This window comes from Zophobas morio, unplaced genomic scaffold, assembly GCF_036711695.1.
Source record: "Zophobas morio isolate AGI-343-1 ecotype UQ-CSIRO unplaced genomic scaffold, CSIRO_AGI_Zmor_V1 ptg000010l, whole genome shotgun sequence".
In the NCBI taxonomy this organism is placed as follows: Eukaryota; Metazoa; Arthropoda; class Insecta; order Coleoptera; family Tenebrionidae; genus Zophobas; species Zophobas morio.
In genome coordinates, this window is record NW_026972115.1 from 6,572,144 (window position 1) to 6,595,773 (window position 23,630).

At 46.2% G+C, this 23,630-nt stretch overlaps 1 protein-coding gene across 5 annotated transcripts; it reads right to left on the minus strand.

Annotated features, from left to right (window-relative positions):
• Window positions 1–1,422: 1,422 nt before the first annotated feature.
• On the minus strand, window positions 1,423–23,630 carry Bruce (BIR repeat containing ubiquitin-conjugating enzyme). 5 transcript variants are annotated; one of them, XM_064052245.1, is made up of 22 exons: window positions 23,190–23,630; window positions 22,954–23,135; window positions 22,782–22,907; window positions 22,488–22,723; window positions 20,286–21,835; window positions 19,733–20,238; window positions 18,939–19,684; window positions 18,249–18,880; window positions 18,042–18,191; window positions 17,605–17,987; window positions 12,205–13,308; window positions 11,817–12,134; window positions 10,745–11,767; window positions 10,200–10,694; window positions 9,501–10,144; window positions 7,108–9,443; window positions 6,849–7,058; window positions 3,836–4,048; window positions 3,281–3,781; window positions 3,044–3,227; window positions 2,746–2,990; window positions 1,423–2,684 (listed from the first exon to the last, which is right to left on the minus strand). In XM_064052245.1, exons 1-22 carry the CDS (start codon window positions 23,386–23,388, stop codon window positions 1,705–1,707), a joined length of 12,963 nt encoding a protein of 4,320 aa, XP_063908315.1. In that variant the 5' UTR covers window positions 23,389–23,630; the 3' UTR covers window positions 1,423–1,704. The 5 variants fall into 5 exon arrangements, with proteins under 5 accessions (XP_063908315.1, XP_063908314.1, XP_063908312.1 ...); XM_064052244.1 differs by having other exon boundaries at window positions 17,605–17,840; window positions 17,889–17,987; window positions 18,042–18,880; XM_064052242.1 differs by having other exon boundaries at window positions 12,211–13,308; window positions 18,042–18,880.

A 23,630-nucleotide genomic window follows, 5' to 3' on the forward strand; every position in this document is an offset into this window, starting at 1 on the left:
ATCAATCATTTTTATAACTTGTTTCAAGGTGACTAAAATTTGACATGAATTTTTTTGTGTAAAGAACTCAGCAAGTGGTAACTTTCGACTCAATTGGAGTATTTTTAAGCTTCCGTATGAAAGATTGCTTTGGGGTACTTGTTAAGAGCAGCTTAAAAAAGACTGGTTTTTTTGCATTATCACTTCTCGTATAGATAAAAACTAAACACCAAGTTTCGATTTGGTAATAATATTTTTAAGGCCCAGTCTTCAAGGTTGTTTTGGGGGTAGCTTTTAACGGTTTCTCCAAACGGGTTGAAAATTTGCATCAACAATCTTCGTATTGAGAAATAAGCAAATGTCGAGTTTTGACTTGATTGGAGTATTTTTAATCCCCAGCCTGCAAGGTTGTTTTGGGGGTGATTCTTGAGGGTTTCTTCAAATAGGCTGAGATTTCGTATCGATAATCCCCATATTGATAAACTAGCGAATATAAAATTTTGACTTCATTGGAGCATTTTTAATCCCCAGTCTGCAAGGTTGTTTTGGGGGTGATTTTTAAGGGTTTCCCCGAACGGCTTGAAATTTTGTATCAACAATCTTTGTATTGAGAAATAAGCGGCTGTCAAGTTTTGCTTTGATTGAAGCATTTTTAATCCCCAGTCTGCAAGGTTGTTTTGGGGGTGATTTTTGAGGGTTTTTTCGAATAGGCTGAAATTTTGTATCGATAATCCTCATATTGAGAAACTAGCGAATATCAAATTTTGACTTGATTGGAGCATTGTTAATCCCCAGCCTGCAAGGTTGTTTTGGGGGTGATTTTTGAGGGTTTCTTCAAATAGGCTGAGATTTCGTATCGATAATCCCTATATTGATAAACTGGCGAATATAAAATTTTGACTTGATTGGAGCATTTTTAATCCCCAGCCCGCAAGGTTGTTTTGGGGGTGATTTTTGAGGGTTTCTTCAAATAGGCTGAGATTTCGTATCGATAGTCCCTATATTGATAAACTGGCGAATATAAAATTTTGACTTGATTGGAGTATTTTTAAGCCCCAGTCTGCAAGGTTGTTTTGGGGGTGGTTTTTAAGGGTTTTTCCGAACGGGTTGAAATTTTGTACCAACAATCTTCGTATTGGGAAATAAGCAAATGTCGAGTTTCGACTTGATTGCAGCATTTTTAACCCCCAGTCTGCAAGATAAACTGTGGTCTGCAAATTAGACAGGCCCATAAAACTGAAAGTGTAGGGCATGTACCTACTCTTATAAATGTGCTAAAGTTTAATTTTGACAAATAAAAAGGAAATTGACGCAGAATCTCAGGGGGGGGGGGCATGGGCATGGCCCCCCTGCCCCCCCCCCTATGGGCGCCCATGAACAAATAGTAAAGTTCGGACTTACTAGAAAAACCAGCAGTAAATTTGCTGAAGGAAAAGGCCCCCAAAAACAAAATTACTTTATTCATTCTTAAATCACATTTGTGTCTTAACAGTAAATTTAACTGAAAGAAATTTACATAATACAAAATAAATTTTTACACATGATCACTGTAAAAAATCACTTATGACACAAGAAACTGGTAACCACGTCTCCCTCATCAGTCATGCAGTTCTTTACATTAAATTATAATACAAACTCAGATTTAATAGAATACCGAAATACTTGGGAATTTGTAAAAATGTATTGTCTAATTTTGGTAAAAAAACAAATTAAATGCAAACAGCTCTATGTCGCGTCGAACTCGCACATCTCTTTGACCATCTTCTCCATGTCGATATCCGCGTCGATCTCCTGGTGCTCGTCCACCCCGTTGCTCGTGCTGTCCATCTTCGTGGGCGTCTCCTCCTCCGCCACGCCCTCCGGCGGTTTCAGCTTCATCAGCTGCTCCTTCAGCTGCTGGAAGATCTTCTTGAAGCTGTCGATGTTCGCCGACGGCGAGCGCTTGTTCGCGCTCCTCGATATCCTCTTCTCCGTGATGTCGCTCTCCAGGTCCTTGAGCCACCCTTCCACCTGCGCGATGATCTCGTTCCGCTTCAGGTAAAAGTGCGTGTGGATGATCTCCTTGAAGCACAGACACGGGTTCAAGATCTGCTCCAGCATGGCCCACCGCACCGTGGCTTGGCAGATGTTCGCGTTGTACTCCCGCGAGCTCTGCGTGCCCGCCGGCGTGCCTCGCGAGCGCTCGTACCCCGGCTCGTTGAAGTAGGGCTCCGGCACCAAAATGAGACTCTGGATCGACACCAGCACCTGGAGGAAGCTCGACGTCTGCGCGTTCCACTTCTCCTCGGGCCGCCCGTGCCACGTGTTGAGCACCGACAGGCAGACTTTGCCGTCGTTGTACAGGTTCGGGTTGAAGCGGATGGTGTGGTGGCCGGTGGTCTCCAGGTTGATCATCATAGGAGACAGGGGGTAGTCGGGCGGGAAGAAGACGTCCAGCTCGAAGCAGCCGTTGGCGTAGGGGGTGTCGGCCGGGCCGGTGATGAGCACCTTCATCACGTCGAGGCGGGAGGTGTCGTAACGCACGAACACCGAGCTGCTGTAGCTCAAGGGCAAGCTGGTGGAGAGCGTCACGGCTTCCTGGGCGATGCGCTTGACTCGGGCCGGGTGCGACTGCTCGCCGGTGGACTTGGCGTTGCTCTCGAAGTGGTGCGAGACGACGAACTTGAGGCCGCCTTCGGGGAGCTCGGAGATCATCTCGTAGGAACCTACGATTTTTAAAATGGGGATAGAGTGTGTAAACGGAGTGCTGGTGGTGTGAAGACGTACCAAACTGTAAGCCCTTCATGATTTTCAGATACTTCTCCTCCAAAGAGGCGGCGCTTAGTCGATCCATAGGCGTGTCACCTTCGCTGTCTTGGTCCGAATCTATGAGGCCGCTCGTTACTTTAGACACCAAATTGGCCGTGTCCTGGATATCGGGCATTAAAGTCGCCAAGCCTTCGCCTTGTTCGAGTTCTTCTAGTTGTTCCCGGAGTTTCGTTTTGAATTTAGCGTTAGTTTTTGTGTTAAGTCTGTAAAAAAAGACGTCTCAGGACTGTCACACCGTTACTACAAACGAACTTACCTTAATTTAGAGGCGTAAGTGTCTACACAAGTCTTCATGTTCTTCAACAAGGAACTAATTGAGGGTTCGTTAATCCGCGACTTTTGCGGTAGCAACAAGTCCACTAGCTGCGAACTCGTTGCTAGGGCTCGCAGCAGCTGCAGTGCCGCTCTGTACAAGGGGATGTGCCTAGCCATATCCAAAACTAAAACGAAAAAACAAATAACAAAAATTTAGACACTCTAACTGAAACCCTACCTGAATCGTTCCTCAAATACGAGCTGAGCGCCGGCAGCAGCGAGCTATTCGCTAAAAGGTCGTGGAAAGACGGCGGCAACACGTCCTCCATCAGTTCGTCGACGGCCTCTCCGTTGGGGCTAACGTAACTAGCTAAGACCTGCAGGAGAACGGTGACGTGTTCCTCTTCGCTCCTTTGCTTGAGCAACGCCTGCTCCACGTTCCAGCTTTGTTGGGTCGATCCGGTTCCGAAACCGGTCCCTTTCGCCCAATACAGCTGCGAACGCTCCTCTTTGCTCTTCGAGTCCTTCTGGCCGTCCTTGTCGTTGTTGTTCTGCGTCTGGTGCGTGAAAATCCCCAGACAGGCCAAGAGCAGGTGGACGACGCCGGTGTTAATACTGATGCGTCTGAGGAGTCGACCGTCGTCGGTGCTCAGGGGCGTGGCGTCGTAGAGCTTGCGCAGGACTTCGAAAGGCAATGTGGGTAGAGAATCGGCGATGGGTGACTGGAAGATGTCGCCACCTGACGAAGTCCGCGTCAGAACTGGTTCAACTACTATTCTAAATTATATTTTACCTTCGCCGTCGTCAGTGACACCTAAAACTAATCGCAGGAGGCAGAGAGCTTTCTTCATATCCTTGAGAAGGACCTCGGCGTAACCCGGCAGTCTTAAGAAAAGCCCAAAGGCAGTGAGAGAATGAGCTGGAACATTTGAAATGAGTCCGGATGACTTTGAAGGTGAACTGGTCCCGACTGTTTCTTCGACGTCTTCGTAGATGTCGTCGCAATCTGCGCCCACAAAGTGAATATTAATAACTTTTCCTTATCTATACTTATATAATAAAGCTGAAGCTGTTGTTTATTTGAACACGCTAATCTCAGAAACTACTGGTTCAAATTCAAAAAATCTTTTTGTGTTGGATAGTCCATGTACCATGTCTACATATAGGCTATATAAAATCACGCTACGATCATTAGGAGCGAAGTAGCAATGAAAAATTCGGCAAAACGGGAAAATTATTCCTCCTTTGACAGCTTCCGTTGCTTACGCTGCTTAAACGGTTAAAGTTACGTAAAAATCATGTATGACGAAATTGTTCCCCTCTAAAAGTTCTAAAGAAAAGTCCGTGACAGCATATGTCTATCTTTTAAGGTCGAGTCAGTATAACCTTTTTTATGGTAATGAAATTTGTTCTAAAATAATAATGCATTATGTATAAAATTCTCGCGTCACAATGTTTGTAACCGAACTTCTCCGAAATGGGTAAACCGATTTGTATGAATTTTTTTGTGTCTATTCGGTAGGTCTGACAATAGGTTGTAAACTATTTTTTAAACCCCTAAGTGATAAGGGTGGCCCACCCTAAAAAATTTTTGTCTATTTTTTAAACAAAATTTTTTATTTTTATTTTTTTAAGAATTGGCATCAAAAAATACACATAACCCTAAATTTTCACCTTTCTACCACCAACCCCCATTTCTTAATCGTCTATATAATAAAAATCAATTGCTGTTCCTGTTAGTCTCGCTAAGACTCAAAAACGGCTTGACCAATTTGAAAAATTTTTTATATTACGGAGATGGTTTATAAATAAAAAAAATAAGGAAAACTTAAAAGAACAGTTAAAAAATAAAAAAATTCTAAAAATTTTGTATGGGAATCGCCACTTCGAATTAATTTCAATAGTTGGCGTTTCTGACGGACCTGTCGTCTTAACTGACGTGTCATACAAAACTAATTCTTCCGTGGAATTGTGAAAAGTATATTGCATTTCAAATCGTGCTTTGTTTTCCGTAAAAAAAAACGTCGTTTATTTTAAGAAAAGTTTTGGTTAAAGTGAATTTAATTACACATTGCGAAAGTTTCTTATTAACTTTGATCTGCCATTCTATTTACCTATATTCACTTTGTTGGTTTCGACAAAACCTCAAACTTTACCGTTATTCGAGGATTTAATTTGAAGTTTTCAATATTTTAAAATTCTCAAGACAAAATTTACAGATTTGATTGACTGTGAAAATAATTCTGTGTCGTTTTATGAAGTTCATTAAAATGCCGAAAAGACGACAACCTCACATAGGTCCACGAAGTCAATCAAATGTGCGACGAAGTACCTCAGGTGCAAACCGCAATGATTTATTTCATGGGTAATTCGGATATGGAAGTTGATCAGCGTTGTGCTCATAATCAACATAATCAAACATTGAAGCGAGACATTGAGTGGTATGAATAAAACTGAGTAGATACTCATATTCGAAGTACGAAGTACCTACTTCATTATGACTCTTATATACCTGAGCATCTACTCTATGTACTGAGTACCTACTGGGAAACATTGTATCTCCCCGAACACAAACTGAACATCTACGCGTTTTGTGAGCATTTAATCTAGAAATGAGCATCGGCGTGGCAAATAACTGAGCTGTCTGTAAAGTAGCTTAGAAAACCAGTAGGATCGTTGTAAAAGTGAATTTTAACTAAACATGGTGACTTTCATGAATGTGGAACGTCGTCAAAAGGTGCATTCAGTTTGAAAAACACATTAGGAGCAGGAATATCGAAAACTTTTCATGTAATTAACTTTTATTTATTCATAAATTGTGCAGTGCGTTTTTTCTAACACTGGCCATAGAGATTCCCATCTCAAGGTGTCTACCCCATACTAACTTATATTTTGGTGACTCGATTTTTGCCTTGATGGTTAAACACTGTCACTGTTGTCCTTTTTTGTTGAATCGAGATGCTACTTGACCATCAACTGTTACTTACTGAAGTATTAGTATCATCTAGAAAAACTAGAAATATTTTGATTTGATATTCGAGTAGATACTTCGTATTTCGAGTATGAGCATCTACTGAGTTTTATTTATATCAACCATTGTCAAAAAATTGATCGAACGTTGTTTCGACAGAACTTCCTTCGCACCAAAAGTATAATGAAACATATTCAGCATTTTCGAGTTGAGTCTTTTCTTCACACAATTTTGTGATGACCTAATCAACATTTACTATCAACACGTAGATATACCACCTTGGATTGGTGCAGTGTAATACTAAAAATAACTGTATTGTATTCCCAAAATTATCTGCGAAAATCGAGTGAGCCATTCCATCAATTTTTTGGGGGGAATAAATAAATATTCTTAACAATTTACCATGCTTACAGTAACTTCAAAACGTCTGCAATATTTCAAAATTCAATTTTGCAGTTCTTGATTCAATCAATAAAATAAATTGACTCAGTGATTAATTTTTTTTGAGACACCCCCTATAAGCAAAACTAAAAAATATGAATGGAATGATAAATCACAAGTAGTCTCATCCTATTTTGGACATTTTATATAGGATTCATTTGGCAAAATTTTGAGCTGACGTCATCAATTTTTTGGAGGGGATAAGTAAATATATTTTGAATAAAAATGTATTATGCTTATCATATGTTTAAAACATCTGCAAGATTTCAAAGCATTCGATTTTGCAGATTCAAAATTAAATTGTAGGTGAAACGGAGTTCACGGGGTCAGCTAGTTTAAAATAAATTTCTCTGTTTATAATTCACGAAGGAATAATTTTTTCATGTCTACATACCCTCGACTTTGATCCACTCGGAATCCGACTGCTCGGACGTTGTCTTCTCCTTCGGAGGCGGCCTGACCGCCTCCGGATAGACGGTCGGCAGATGCCGCGCCAGTAGCGCCAACCCGCCCATCGAACTGAACACTTGTAAGGCACTACTGAAGGGTTGTTGTTGGTACACGCTAGAATCTACGTCGCTACTCTCGCTCTTTTTATCACCATCTGTAACCCCAAATCGTTAATTTCGAGTTTCCCCCACGTCCCGACTTACTTTTGTTCTGGCACACCACCAGGTGCACGCACGGCCAGTCCGGCGTCGTCCCCTTGGTCTCGATCAGCCGCAGCAGCTGCCCCAGGTTGAGACTGAGCGGCAGCGGCTGGTCCGAGTACGACTCGCACTTGATCAGCCGCCCCCCGATGACGTCGCCGCCGTTGAGGTTCTCCGTCGCCGTGTACCGCTTCTTCTTGGACTGCGGCGTCGACACGGCCTGGTTTTTGGCATCTTTGGCACGTTTATCTTTGGCTGTAACACCCGCGGCCATGCTCAGGTCCGAGTCCTCCGGGAACCAACCCTTGAAGAGGTCCTTCTTGCTGAGCAGGGAGCGCTTCGTCGAGTTGTTGCTTTCCATCTTGTAGGTGGTGTTGAAGTAGATGTGTTGCTCGAGGATGTCGGCGAGGGTGGTGTTGGTGCTCAAGTAGAGGAGGGCGCGGTTGTAGGTTTGCTTGAAGGCGGGGTGCACCGGGAGGTAGGCTTGCGTCAGCTTGACGCTCTTGTAGAGGGTCTCGTCCGCTTTAATACTGACGGGGATTTTTTCGTTTTCTAGGAGCAGCTGGAGGGTGAGGCGACGCATGAAGCCCGAGATTCCGTTGCTTTGCAGATCTATGACTTTGCAGAGGACGGTGGCCAGGCGAGCTTGGTTCTGGGGGTGGCAGAGGCAACACTTGGACAGAAACTTGACGCAAACCTCCTCCAACTGCGCGTGCGCTTCCGACTGAAGATTCGACTTCTTCATGAAGGGTTTCTTACACAGCCAATTGAGCAATTCGAGCCAGAAGGACGACCCGTCCGACGACCCTAACCAATCCCGCATCGTCTTCTCGTCACTCACGTCCGTGAAGAACTTCAAAATAGCGGTGACGTTCTCGAGTTTCGCCATCGGAACGGAGTTGTCTTCGTTCGACGTACAGAATTCGAATATGGCACTGTTTAGCATCTTCGGCAACCCGGAGTCCAGGAGTTGTTGGATGGCGGACGGCGACCGGCTCACCAGCGCCACCGTCTCCAGCTGTTCGTTCGACAAGCTCAACTTGGACAGTTCGCCCATGACGAGGTGGCCGTACCACTCCGAGTCCAACTCGAACGTCTGCTTGTTGTCGTCCGTCATGCTTTCCGAGTCTTTCCGGTCGTCGGAAATCGAAGCACCGTGGTCGGTGGACAAGTTCGGAACCAACACGCCGATGCGCTGCAGGAGAACGGGGAAGAGTTCGGGGCGGATGTAGCACAAACTGCACAACAAAGAATCGAGGGAGTATTTGAGCGCGATGTTGTTCTCCACGCAGGTCTTGAGGTTGTAGATCGTGTCGAAGAGGTCCAACGTAATCATGGAGGAGAGGTCGTAGGTGACGCGGGCTTGATTGGCCGACCATAGGATTGACGCTATGCTCGATATGTACGCGGGGTTGCAGCACTGCGTCTTCCCCGTCTGCATGGCCTCGAACGCCACGCTCTGCAACCACTCCAACATCATCCTCACCCTGTAGAAGGTGTCCGTGTCCTGGTGCTCGCAAATCTGGTACAGAAGCTCGCACGCTGACTGATATCCCGTGGCGTTGATCAGCAACCTGTCCTGCCACGCGTTATCCGCGAAATTCAAAGGCTCGATGATGCTCGATCTACTATTCAAGAGGATCTTAATCGCCGTGTTACCGTTCTCCAGACTGTGTAAACTCAACTCGCGCAAAACCTTCTCCAAACAGGGCAAATAAATAGGAAGCACGTGCGACGGCACCAACAACAACTCGCAACAAGCACTCAACAATCTAGGAACGGCAGACGCGCACGCTATCACTTGTTTCGACAGGTCCTGCTCGATCGGCAATGTAAAACAGTGGTGGAGGAGTCGCAACCAACCCAAGCTATGGCGGCAGTGCGATTCGTCCTCCACCGGGTCCGACAAGTTCTGATTGGTGTTCCCCCCGAAAGCTAGATTCCCCAGGAGACGGATCTGCGACAAACCGATATTATTGGCGTCTCTGGGTCTGTACAAACGAATCAGGACGCAGTTGACCACCTCGGGGACGGGGAGGTGGAGTCTGATGAAGACCATCCCGCTAGTGGGAAGTGGCGGACACACGGGGACGAGACGAGAGGGACCGTTGGCGGACACCTCCAACGCCACCGCCGACGGACACGTCGCCAGAGCGCTTAAATGTGGCTGCAGGTGCACCTCGCGCAGGAGAATAGCGCTCGGGAGCTGCAGAGTGAGCTCGGTGTGGGCTTCGTCGGGGTAGAAGTGGTAGCTCCATTGAGGGGTGCGGGCGCGGCGGTGGGTGGCCGCCGTTCCCTGGATGAGGACTTCAGCAGGCTGCGCCGTCCCAGAAGGGCAACTAAAATTAAAAAAGCCTCATCAAGTCGTTGCTCCTAATATATTAGCACTATCTCACCTGATGGTACAACACGGCGCAAAATTAACCAACGACAGCTTATTCTCAATAGTAGCCTGCTGCAGTTTCCTCGACGCCGACGCCGACGCAATCGCCGTGTTGGCATCCGAAGTGGGGTTGATCCCGCTGAAGTGCTGCATGACTATGGAAATAGTCCCCGATTTGGAGATCGTGTTCGGCGTGTTGCTGCTCGTGACGAAGCTGCGCCCCACGATCTCGATTCCGCCAGCCGTCAAAAAATTCCTGATGGCATCCTCGGTGTTCAAGACCTGAAGAATGAACCACAACAGAGGTTCGCTCAATTGTGGCGCATGCGACAAGAACTGCAGCAGAGGCGGCAACATCAACTTCTTGTCGGACGTCCTCTTGGCCAGGAGGGCCAACACGTGGAAAACGGCGTCTCCGACGTTGCTCGGTTCGCTCAAGTTCGAAAACGCCGCCTTCTGCGAGACGTTGGCCAACATGCACAACGACGAAGATTTGCAGGCCGCTAGGGACTGACACAAACGAATGACGCTAGGCTGGTGCTGGAGAACCACGTCGGCGAAGTTCTCGCCGCGGTTGCGCATCGTGTCCTGGTGGATTTGCTCGGCTTTGCTTTCGTCGGTCTGCGATGAAGCCAGCGGCTCCACGTCCATGGCTTCCTATAATATCATTTCATTATTTTTTTGTAAACCCACCACGTGTTTTTGTATTTACGGGTTGGTCATTTCCTTGCCGGAATTGCGTTTGTACTAGTTTCCCTAGAAACTTGAGCAAGCGCAAAAACAGCACGTCGGTGGAGACCTGCAGGTCCATTTTGATCGGATCCGACCCCATTACGCAGGCGAAGATCTCGTTGAACGTCGTCGTGACCACGTTGTGCTTCTCCCCGATATTAATACACTTGATTTTATCCACGTTGACGAAATACGAATGCACCAGGACTCCCGTACTCTCGAAAATACTCATGGCGATGGTCATGTCCGCGTTCGAGTAGTCCACGTCCAACATCGACTTCAACAGTTTACACTGCACGTCCAAGGGTCCTTGTCGTAGAGCGATCGGTCCCACCGGCTGCACCAGCTGATGCACGATCTTCAACAACAACGTCTTCAAGAGCTTCCCGGTTTTGCTCCTCGGGTTCTCCACGTAGCACCTCATCAACAGACGATCGAGGAAGTCGTTCAGAGCTCTACAAAGCGACGGACCCGCCTGCAAAAACAATCCCGAGTTTACACCTCCGACTCTATGAAAGCGCTTACCAAAACCTTGTCGATGAAGGTGAGTCCCGTCCCCGACAACAAGCGCATGAAGACTTGCACGAAATCCGGGTGGTTCACGATGCACGACGCCATCCCGTGGGAGTCGGACCAGTACAAGTTGGACTCCGACGAGTTGTTACTGTTGCAAACCAGAGTGAGAGTCTGCAAGGCGACGCACCAGGTGATGAGGGACAACCCCGGGGCCCACGCGATGGCGGAGATGAGCGACTTCACCGCGTTCTCCTTGAGGACGATCTGCGGCACCGCAGACGGGTCAAACTTATCGTCTTTGTACGGACAATTCAAGGTCAGCCACAACTGCAAAATGTGCTCGATGTTCGACGAGTCCTGCAGCTGGAGATTCTCGAAGAGCGAATCAAAGCATTGTGTTAACATCGACGTGTTTCCTAGGAGCGACTCCGGTTGGAAGGGCATTATCACAGTCGGCCACGGCGTCAGCGCGTCCTCGCTCTCTTCGGTGAGGATGGGCGCGTTCACGTTCTGCAGCAACCCTTGAGTGTTCTTGTTGATGAGTTTACGTAGTGAAATCTCGGCGGAGGCGTCCACGCTGAGATCGAGACGCGAATCTAGCGCGACTGAATTCGTGGTGTGAGTGTGACTGGTGGGTTTGGGTGTCTTCTTCGACGAAGTGGTCGATTCCTTGTCTAGAAAGCCGTCGACGATCTCCTCGAGGTCGGAGTCGTCGGACTCGTACACGGATGGTAGTTGGTTGTTCGTTTTCATGGTGAGGGGGATCACCGGTTCGGGGACGAAGGTCTCGTCGTCGGTGAATTCGCACAGGTTTGCCACGTCCGAGAGAAAGTCGTTGCTTGCCCAGCTGGTGGAGGCGCCGTTTTCGATTTCGGTTTCGTTTTCCATTATGTCTTGGAGGAGGCAAGCGAGGGCGTGAGGGGCCCACGGGATTTTCGACGCTAGACAGAACCTGATGAGGTTGAGGAGCTGCTCTTGGTTCATGAGTTGGCCTAGTTTGATCTTGGCCATGCTGACGAGGCGCGCCATCACCTGAAACGCGCATTGTAACAATCACCACGTCTTTTTTTTTGTAATTTACCTTGAAGGAGAGCAGCAACATGTCGGCGCTGCTCGAGTGGTCCATGGACAGCACCAGCGTCAGCAACCCCTTGGCCACGGCCAAGCAGTGCGTGACGTCGATATGTTGCGGCATCTTCTTCTCGGTGGGTTTCTCCACCGGGGGTTCGGCGGACGTCGTCTCCTTCAGCTTCTTAGCAGCTAGGGGACCCTCCGTAGTCGCGTTTTTCATATCCATAAATTTATACTTGACCTTCTTCATCAAAAACTGCTGCGTTTTCAAGGCGGCGTCGAGTTTCGACGTCAGACACGCGGCGTGATTGGACAGGGTGGACAGCGCCTGGGGAATACGAAATTTTTATTGGAGGACAAAGCCACGTCGTTTACCACAACCGCCAATAACTACAAACCTGTACCTGAGCGGACGATTGTACGAGTTTCTGGGCGGCGTCCAGGTTCTCGATTTGTTGTTTGTTCATCCGTTTGTAGCATTTCTTGCGACTGTTGATTTTCGAGTTTTCGGCGTTCGCCTTACCGACGATTTCTCCGAACACCCAGTCCCACCTGGTGGCGGATTGGAGGCTACCTTTACTTAAGTCGAGTTGGAGCGAGAGGTACATCAGCAGCCACGATAAGAGAGGCAAGTCCACGGAAACCGCTAGTAAATTCTGGCGATTGTCGGTGAGAGGGCTCAGAGTTTGCGAGACCACTCTGAGACCGGCGTCGATGATCGCGCTTCGTTCGGGACTCCTTCGGCTCAAGTACGCCAGGAGGATGAACACGCGATCTTGGGGGAATTTCACGGTGTTGGATGTGGCGAACATCTCCGTCAAGGTATCGGCGAGGAAGTTGCCCCAGTAGTTTTTCGTCCGACAGGATTTGTCTAAGAAGATTGCCGCTAGTAGTTGCAAACGTGAAGCTTGCGACACGCACAACCCTTGGAAGAGTTTGCGACAAGTAACGGGATCTACGTCAATGGTGGTGTCGATTGTCAAAAGCACCTCGAGTAAACCTTCGGCGATGGCCCTCAACTTATCAGTCGACGTATTCGGGATATCTTTACCAGTCTTCTGCACCACTGGTGCTTTATTAATACTACTTTCCAGGCGGTTCATCACGTTCCTAACTGTATTTAATTGACGCTGATACGTTATAGACTCTTGATAGGCACTGAAGATTTTACTATGTTCAGGGTTGCTGGTGTTGAGCACTTTGTCTCTCATTATGTTCATGTAAGTGGCCAAGTGTGACGCGTTCTTCATGTCGGCGACCAAGAAAGGCCTCAACAATTCTTTGAGTTTGGAACACGCCAAACTGTACCTGCAGCTGATGTCCTCGAAGAGTTTAGACAAGATGGTGAGCTGTTTCTCCAGGTCCGTACAGGCCAAGCTGGTGGCGCTTTGCGCCAAGTCTGGGGGGACCTCCTCGGGGAGGACCACCACGTGTCCGTAGAAATACCCGGTGGGGATTCGGCAGCGGGCTGTGGTCATCCCGTACCGACCAACCGTAGTAATCTAAAAAAAATTAAATTAAATAATTTGTTCTGGGACAATTATGCCACAGATTACGGATACCAGATGGTTCACTTGTGGGCGTAACTGTCCGCAAATTTTCCGTGCGCATGACACTAAAATTGGTTCAGCATTTTTAAATCTCTGTGAAACTGGTTCGACAGATTAACTAGCAAAATAATGTGTACAATGAAGCAGATATGAGAATAAAAGTAATAGGTAATAAATCAGGTAATAAATAATTAATATAAGGATTAATTTCTACGTCTTTTAGTTACGAAGCCATTTTTTTTTAAGTTTTCAGATAATCAGAAAATTAGTTAGATAAATACCTACCTGCATTAAAATGTATTGCAGTATCTTTTAGTAAATATATCTTGTCTATAATGCCTGTTTTTGTAAATGAATAAGAGAATAAAGCATTTTCCCTTCTTATCCTTTAAACTTGTTAATCGTGCCCGTCTTTTACAGACAAACTATTTGTCAATTGTTTGCGCTTTCTACATGAAAATGTGTTAAATAACCACCAAAAATCGAAGATCACTATAAAGACGGGTAGGTTAGAAAACTGTAACAATAAAGTTCAGAAAAGTAGGCGGAGAAAATTTCATTAATTGTTCCCTCCAATTCTTCTAACTTTCGGTAACCCTTTAAGCCGAAAATGAAGTGTCTCATTCCAAATTGTACGAATTCTCAACATATAAATTGGGAAAGAAGTTTCCATCGTTTTCCAGCAAAGTTGGCACAGTAAGTGACGTGTGTTAAAACCTATTAAATTAACTGGATGTCCACCTAGTGTATGTACGATAGTTATTCTTAGAAAAAACAATTCATGAATGAGAACAGTAATTAGTTTTTCTTCACAGTATTAAGGTGCATATGAGAATGAAAATTGTATAAGTATAATCTACTCTTCACCTAAGACTTATTATATTGTTTCTAATTTTTCTGCAAATTTATTTGCATCTATTGTTTCAATGAAACCAATTTTTGTTTGTTAGAAAACAGCTATGGATTAAGGCGTGTGGTTTACAAAATTTAGTAAAGACAAAAACCATCAATTTTTTTGCGGTGAAAAGAATTTGTAGTCAACATTTCAAAGCAACAGATTATACGCCAAACGGTAATTTAAAGAAAAATGTTATTCCTTCAATATTTAATGCTTCTACATCGATAGCAAAGAATGACAATCCTCAGGTAGGTACAACAATAAAATTTAAATATGGAGTATATTTTAGATGTACATAATTACTTATAATGTACCTACAAATTTAGGTCCATGAATATTTTGATAATGGCCAATGTCAACGTGTTCCATCAAATAGTCAAGAAGTACTAGCAGTACCGTTGTCTGGTGATTCTTCAGAAGTCAGTTTAAACAAACAACAAACAAACACTTTATTAGTCAATAGACGAAAAAGAAAAAGATCTCTTCTTGAAGATTTTCCATCAACCAGTGCGAAAATACAAGTAACATCGACGCTAGAAGACCGTCCAGTATCAACTATATCGCAGGTTTGTTTGATGATCATTTCCAAATATTTTTTTCAATTTATTATCTTGCGGTTTCTACTAGTGAAAAGAATAGTATATTAACCACGTTTATGAAGCCACGCTGCGCGTCTCGGATTCTAATTTGCGCGCGGTCTAGAATAATTTGTCTTCAAATCTTTGGTTAATAATATTTTTTAACGGAAATAAAATAAATCGTAATTGTCAATTTTTTTGCAGATTTCTGTAAACACTAGCGCATTCAAGAGCCCTCGAAAACGAAATTATGCCCAAGCATTTCAGGAAACACAGACTCCTCCAAGTTTATCAGCAAACACCCCACGTAAAGCAAAATTACGGAAACAAATAAATACTTCCCAAAAAAAGAGTACACGGCTTCAACAGAAATTTAATATTAAAAAACCAATTCCATCGTTAGACCAGATTACAAAAGATGATTTTTTAGATTTAGCCAAAAAATTTTTGCCGACTGAATGCTTACCATTTTTGCGATTACAGGTGGGTCTACAAACAAATTCTAGAGGGAACCGATACTCTATACAATTAAAAAAGTTCGCTTTGTATTTGTATTTTCTGAGTCCCAGGGCATATCGATTTTTAAAAAAGACGTTTTGTTTACCGTCGAAAACCGTGCTACAGCGCCTACTAAGTAATATTTCTGTCACTACTGGATTAAATGAAGACATGTTAAAAGTAATACAACATAGACTCGAAAATGTCAAAGCAATTGAAAAATATTGCACCCTGTGTGTTGACGAAATGGCACTCAAGAGTCACCTTTTTTATAATAGAAAGACAGATAAAATAGTAGGTCTTCTAGATTTAGCAGATAACACACGAAATCAGTTAATTCCTGTTAACAGTGCCATCACTTTGATGGTAAAAAGCATTGGTGGTGGTTGGAAAATTCCTGTTTGTTTCTATTTGGTAGGATCCTCGTGTTCAGCCAAGGAAATTAAAAGAATTATTGTTGATACCCTCTCCAAACTTGAAACCATAGGTATGCACTGATACATTTTTTGTATGATCCAATAATGAATCGTGATTTTTAGGAATTGAGATACGCTGTTTAGTGAATGACCAAGGCACAAACTTTCAACAACTTTTAGCAGATTTGGGCGTAACACCAGAAAACCCGTATTTTGAACTAAATGGAAAAAAAATTATAGCTTTTTATGATATTTGTCACCTGCTGAAATCATTAAGAAATAATTTATTGAAGTATAATTTCCATTTCGAAGATCAGATTGCTTCATGGACTGATATTCATAATATGTTTTATGATATGAAAAGACGGAATTTAAAACTTTGTGCTAAGTTAACTATGAAACATATAAGTCCAAACAATTTTCAAAAAATGCGTGTTCGGTTGGCTGCCCAAATATTTAGCCGAACAGTTGCAGCTGCCTTGAAAACATATGTTGCTATGGACCAATTGCCCTCATCTGCTAATGGGACTGCACACTTGTTAGAATTGATTAATGATTGTTTTGATATTTTCAAATCAACGCATGTCAAAAATCCGAATCCAATGAAAAAAGCATTTTGTGCTTCAAGAATCCAGGTAAAAAAATTAGAACAAGTTAAAGACATATTAACAAATTTAAAAATTAAAACATTTTTGCAAACCGGCGATGCTACAAACAATATTAAATGTCTTCCAGGATTAATTCAATCTATTAATGGCCTGCAAATGTTATATACAGAATTAAAACAAGTGGAATTTTCTTCCATATGTACCAGAAATTTAAATCAGGATTGCTTAGAGAATTTTTTTGGTTTAGTAAGACAGCAAAGTGGCAATTCCTTAAATCCTACACCAATCCAGTTTACCAGAGCCTTCAAAAAAATATTCGTTTTAAACTTTTTTCAACATACAAATACATTTAATTGTGCCGATGATGATTGCTCCGATATTTTTAACCGGGCTGTAAATTCTTGTGATAATATATCTCTGCCAATTTTTCAAAAGTTACAACTAGCCGACACTACACCAATAGAAACATTACCTGCCGAGATAAGAGAGTATGATTTGCCAAAAGCAAATATCTTACACTACATCAGCGGGTACCTATATAAAAAATGTTTGTCAAAACATACATGTCCCACTTGCGTTTTATACGGCAAGAATGGATCTTTAAATAAAAAGTCTATGTTTTCACATTTTAAAAGTTATCAAAGTAAGTCTGAAAGCATTTTTGGAGGGTTACAATCGCCTCATGCAACATTTGTAGAATACGTTTCTACATTAGAAAGCGTTTTTGTAGAAAACCTACCACAGGCCATAAAACATGGGGGTCAAATTATTAATTTTTTATTTAATATAGTTAAAAAGGTTACGTTTATACCACCATGCGAAAATTTTAACACCACTTTCTTGTTAGCACTATTTCTGAGAATGCGTGTTTTTTATACCCTAAAATTTTTTAATGCCGATGCATGTGGCCGCAATTCTTTTCAGAGGAAATTGCTAAATGTTAAACATTTGTAATACACATAGATCATTTTGTGTAAGGCAAATAAATATTTTGTTCGTTTGTTTTTTCTTCACATAGAACCTCATCCCTCATCGTTGTAATTTCTCTCTGACCGCCGCGCTTTTAAATTCAAAGCTTGCGAACCAATTTTGATAGAGCGTGCGCAGTAGCGTAATACCGGTTGAAATCTCGGGACATAAACTTCAAAGTGCCGACACTCGAGTGAACGATCTGGTATCCGTAATCTGTGATTATGCAGTGTAGTTATGCAACCAATTAAACAGGTATCAACGACAGTTCGTAAAGTTACCTTCATGTATCGGCACAGCGGCGGCGGCTGGAGGTCGTTCAGCACCAGGTTCCTCGAGCCGATGTCCGACGCCACCACCAGCCGCGTCCCGTCCACGTCCTCGCTCTTCAGCCAGATGTCGATGCTCACCGACACCAGGTCGTTGCACGCCGGCAGCAGTATGTCCGTCAGCAGCACCGGCTGACCGAAGTCCAGCGTGACGAACCTCCGCGCTCCCGAGTGCATTCTCTCTACAACTATAACTTGTTGTGGTGGCGTTACTAATAAGTGTTGCCAGGGCAAACTGTTACTGCTGGGAGACGACAGCAGACTCTCCGGCTGCCAGATGTTCTTCATCGCGCTGTTCTTGTTCTCCATCGTCTTCAGATCCTGGTACATCGAGTCTGAAACAGGCTCCGTTAGCGGCGCCCCTCGCGCTGCCGCACCTCGCCACTCACCCAGCTTCTTCAACAAATGGTTCCCCACGTCCACCGGCAGCCCCCCGATGAACACCTGATAATCGTTATCCTCCCAATTCACCGCCCCCGACGTGGTCGCTTGCGAGTTCGCGCTCGACTTGAACTCTTTCGACGCGACCGACGAGTCTTCTGTAATGATATCAGCCAATTGTTTAATCGTGTTGGCGTCCAGCTTGTTGAACGAACCTTGTCCGTGGAACGGCGTCATCGAGAACGGAATCTCGTTTATGACTATGCTGTTGGAGGCGTCGGCTCTCTCGAGCCGCGTCCCTTCGCTCGCCGAGACGCAAGTGAAGTGAAGGCACTCGGTCTCGATCAAGCCTCTATAGATCTTGGGGGGCGCGAGGTTGCGCCACTTCAGCTTGGTCTCGGTGCCGGACAGCACGTCCTTGGGGTTAATGCTCTCTTTGTTGAACGAGTACGTGTCGAAGAAGTCGGCGCCTTGGTTGGCGTTGTCGCCGGCCACCGCGGACGCGTACGTCACGTAAGTGCTGCTGCTCTTGGCGTACGGAGGTGGCTCTATGTCGAAGAGCTCGAGCTCGAGGGGCGTACCGTAGAGGCCGTACCGACTGCGAAGCAGCAAATGGTACGGGTTAGTCCGGCTCTCCAGCTCCTCGGACATTTTGTTTAAGAGAGTGACGCACTTGGTGGCGACGTAGTGGGCGTTCTTCGACGTGACTTTGAGGAGGAGGGCGAATATCCACTGAAGGCCGCCGGGAGAGCGCACCTCGGTTATAGTATTCAGAAGCGAAAGAAGCGCCTTGAGGATGTTGAATTCGAAGCGGGAGCGGCTGGATTCGTTCATGTTTTTAGCGCCGCTGTTAAAAAAATCGGGGTTAGCACCTGGACATTGACTCCCACCAGGTTTCTACTTACTTGCAGCAGACTTCCACCAGCTTCATGCACTTGTGCGCCACGCTTCTCTCACCTAGGAGCAAACACTGCTGCAGCAACTTCGCCAGGTTGTACTCGATGACATAGAGGAACTCCATCTGCTGGTTCGGCACCTCGCCGTTGTTGCTCCTGTTCCGTATCAGCCGAATCGAGGCGATCCAATTCAGCACGTCCAACGACAACGTCACCACCTCGTTCGATGAATTGTTCATCGCCGTCAACAACAAACTCTGCACGAACGCGTTCGACTCCAACATGAGGTTCCTCTGAGTCCGTTCGTGAGGAACCTCCGTGTGCTTGGAACTGTACACCGTAACACTCAACTCGTGAATGCAATCACAACCCATGTAAAACTCGTTCTTGTGGGAGGCGCACTGACCCGACTTCTCCTTGCTCTCGGCCCGTTTCCCCTTCGAACCCGCTTTATTGTTCGCCTCCTCCTTCGAATAAACCGCGCGGATGTGCAAAAGCAAAGTCCTGTTCCTCGACTTGAACAACTTGGGGCTCGTCAACGTGACCACGCCGCACTGCTCCGACAAGTCCAAACAAGTCGCTATGTTCACCGGCCCCGCTAAAATATCCGCGTTGTGCGCCCTCAAGTACTCTTGACTGATCACAGGGTTGTCGGCCCACTGCTGCAACATGTCTATGGTGATGGTCTCGTCCACGGCGAACTTCACGTCCTTCTTGTGCCCGATCCCGCTGGTGTTTTGTCGCAGCAGCGTCACCTAAACCGAACCACGTCAAAATGGAGCTTCTACGACTTTTATAATTACCTCCACGTGCGGCGACACCGTCGACGACTGGAGACTGAAGTGCACGTCCACGTGACCCAGCGCCATCGGACTCGGCAACGTTATCTCGAAGATGTGCTCGTCCCAGGTGGTGGTGTCAGTTTGCAGCCTCCACGTCTTAGTGTACTGGTCACAATCGGCCTTGAGACTCTGCGGGTAACGTCGCTGCCTCTGCGCCTGCTGGATTTCGCTCCAGCACGGCGGCACCACGGCGCAGTACCCCGCCTTCAGCGGCTCGAACTGACACAGAGCGTGGAGGCGCTTCAGGTCGGCGAGACCGACGATTTCGGGCGGGTCGTGGAAGCACCGAGTCATCTCACTCCCGTCGAGCGAATCCGCCGGTTGCGAGGGGTTGGGCACGGCGCCGTCAGTAGCCATGGCGAAGAGATCGTCGTCCTCGTGGTCCTCGGACGATTCGTTGTCGGTGTCGTTGAGGGCGTAGAAATGAAGAGAGCCGCGCTCCGTAGAGGCGCACAAACGTTCTAGACCTGGAGCACCGCTATTATCGAAATTAAAACAAAAATTTCAAACTTACTGTTACAATAAGCCGCCGATACGAATTTCTCGCTCTCTAGCTGAGCCATGCAGATGGTCTTCATGCTCGATAGATCGACGATTCGCACCGCCCCGTCCACACACACCATGACGACGTTCCCCACAGCCCCGTTCTTCTCGCCGAAATCCCCCAGCTTGTCAATAACCGGTAGCATGTTGACTTCCACCGGTTTCTCGTTATTGTTTAACTCTCTAACTAAGACTGGCTCCTCCATGAGCTTCACCATCTTCTGCGTAAAGTCCAACCCGTAGGTGATCAACGCGCTCTTCTCGTCCGCGCAGCTCTTCACGACCACGAGGACGTGCCGTCCGTCTTGCGTCGCCATTATATCGGACACCTCCAGGTCACACCGGTTCTTGTACTGAACCGGCAACGAAACACACTGCACCGCCCGACTATAATTCAGCTTCTTCGTAGTCTTGCTGTTTTTCAACTCGGTGATGTGGTCGGAGATGCTCTTCTCGAACGTCTCCGACAGAATACTGCTTAGTTGTCCGTTCATGAACGAATAGTCCTGGTTGATGATGAAGGGTTCGGTTTGCGCGGCGTCCGTCTCGGAGATCTGCATGTCGATGGGAAGGACACGCGGCCCCGAGTGCTGCTGGGGTTTATTCACGAGCATCGGAGGCGGCAAAAACACCTCGTCGCTCTCTCCCGGAATCAACGTCTTATAAATCGACGACAAATGCTCGACGAAGACGTCCGGGTGCACCACATGATAGCTACTATTCTTCTGGTTTTCGTCCGTCGTTTCGTTCTTCGGAGGCGGTTCGCTCACCGTCGTCACCTCAGGCGCCTTCTTATCCTTATCCGTTTCGTCCTTCTCCTTACTATACATGAAATCGTACACCACCAAATACAAGCAACTGGTGTTCGTGGACGTCGTCGCCGTGTCCACCACCTCCATCGAGTTCTTGTTCTGGTCGTCGTAGCTCCCGATCACCGGATACTGGTATTTCGACCTGCACCGGATCTGGAGGCCGCAGATGATGGTCGGTCGCGCGGTCGCCGCCTCCGCGCAGCCGCTCCTATCGCCGACGATCGACAGCGCCGTGATCCTCTTCTCCGCCGGGTACTTGACCTCGTCGACGTCGCTCCACGTGCCGGGCACCCCGAAGTCCTGGGTGTACTTCTCGAGGATGTGCGAGTCGAACTGCGTCACGAAGAACGAGTGCGTCCTGCAGATCTTGCCAGAGATGTCGAAGACGGAGATGAGGCCTTCGGCGTTCGCCGTCGGCAGCAGGCTGCTGACGGTCGAGGTGCCGAGGACGCGCACGTTGACCCCGCGGTAGGTGGCGTCGATGGCCGGGTTCGTGGCGTACGTCACCGACAGCGGCACGTTCTGGGTGTACTCGCCCATGACGAAGGGACAGTTGGGGGAGTGGCGCTCGTGCTCGCTCCAGGGCTCGTCGGTGCGCTCCCAGCAGACGAGGCACACGGTGCAGGTGAAGCACATGGCGCGGTCGTCGCCGGACGCGTTGGGCTGGTGGTAGAAGCCGGCCTGGGCCATCTGGTCGGGCAGGGCCCATCTGGAACGAAAATTTACCATGGTTGTACTTGTGCGATTAATACTTTGGAACTTCCTTAGTCTCTGAAGTAATCGACATCGAGAATTATACGCCTAGACTTATTTAAATTTTAATATGTAGAATGTATCACATGTATCGGTACGCAGAACTGGCAAATACTTAGAAGTATAACGGTTTATAGCAAGTAGGGACAAAGGCAACTTGGCTTGATAATTCATTTAAACAACATTGGATAACAAATGTGTGTTGAATTAAACATGAAACGTTCTGATGTTAAACATTTTGTTTACTCCTTGTCATTTATCCAAGCAGTGGAACTATTTTGTGCAAACATTTATATAAACAAGCAACAAATTGTCCCCAACTCTGCGTCTAAAATGATCTTAACATTTCTACAATTTTGGTTCAACAAAAAAAAAATCCCTACTTTTGATTTGTAACTAGTGACATAAACTTCGTTCGTTTTCGAAAGGTGACGTATCCGCAAACTACTCATAATGAGAATAATTTAAATTTTAAACTTCTTAATGAAACTGTTCTGGTTGTTAATAAAAAATAGACGTCCCTCGCCGAATCAATAATCAATTCAAGGTCACATTGAAACAATGAATCATCGCCTCAAGGTCGCGCTCAAGACAAAGTAAACACTCACTTGTAGTCCATGTGCGGCCAGTGCGAGAACGTCTCCCGTCGTTTAGCCTCGCTAGCCATGGATCTGCGATCCGAAGCGCTTCCTTGTTCACCGCTTAGCTCAGACAGACGTTCCTGCACAGCTGACGCAACACTCAGTTCCGGTGTGTGTTGGTTTTTTAGTAGTAGTTCCGAAACGCTGCTCATCGCGGCGCTCTGGAGCATGTCTAGGGGGAGTTGGAGGCATACCGTGTTCCACTGAAACAGCGCGAGGTAAAGCAAGCGATCGTGAAAAGTACGCAGCACGTGTTCGTACCTTTTGGGCTTTGATGCCCTTCTTTGACTGCTTCTGGGCGTTGAGAATCACGTCCGTGAGTTCGTTTATCACATGTTCTATTCCACTAACGTTGGCCGAAGTCAAGCTTTGCTTCAAGATGATGGCCTGCAGAGTTTTGTTAGTTTGTTTGAGGCGAAAAGCGTGCGCTTACCTCTGAAAGGGGAAGTTCCAGCTTGATTTCCTTCTTCGCGTCCGATACTGGTTTCTGCAGAATACTGTCGAGTAAAAGAACACTATTGTAGTCCGACCTGACTCCGATGGCCTGTCCATCGCAAAATAGCACTCTATCTTGACCGGGAATGTACTTGCACGTTACTTCGTTCTGGTTTATTGCTGAAAAATCCCCCACTTGCACTCTACCCCACGTTTCCTCGCTTTTTTCCTCACCTGAGAGATAGCTGGATTGGAGAACAACACCCGAGTTGACGTCCAGGACTCGGACGATCCCACTGTTGGTGCATATCAGGATAACGTTCAGGGTCGGGTGGTAGATGATCTCTTTGATGTCGGTGTCCGCATTTAAGTAGCCGTCTTCATTTAATAACCAAGGATCCTCAGCCATTTTGCTGAACACATCTTGCGCCATCGAAAACCACCATTTGTGGAAGTTGAGTGTCAATGGCAGAACTGGTCCGTTGTGACAGCTGACAAGCACATTCACGGCGTGAAGTTAGCAGCGAAACTTCGGATCGAGAATTTTCCAAAATTTCGAAGCGAATAGATTGCACGTCACTCCCGGGACTTCAGAAGAAATAAATGAAAGAGTTTTCGCTGCACTGCGCCTTTATGTAAGCAGCATTGTTTTGCTAAACTGACAGACAACTTTGA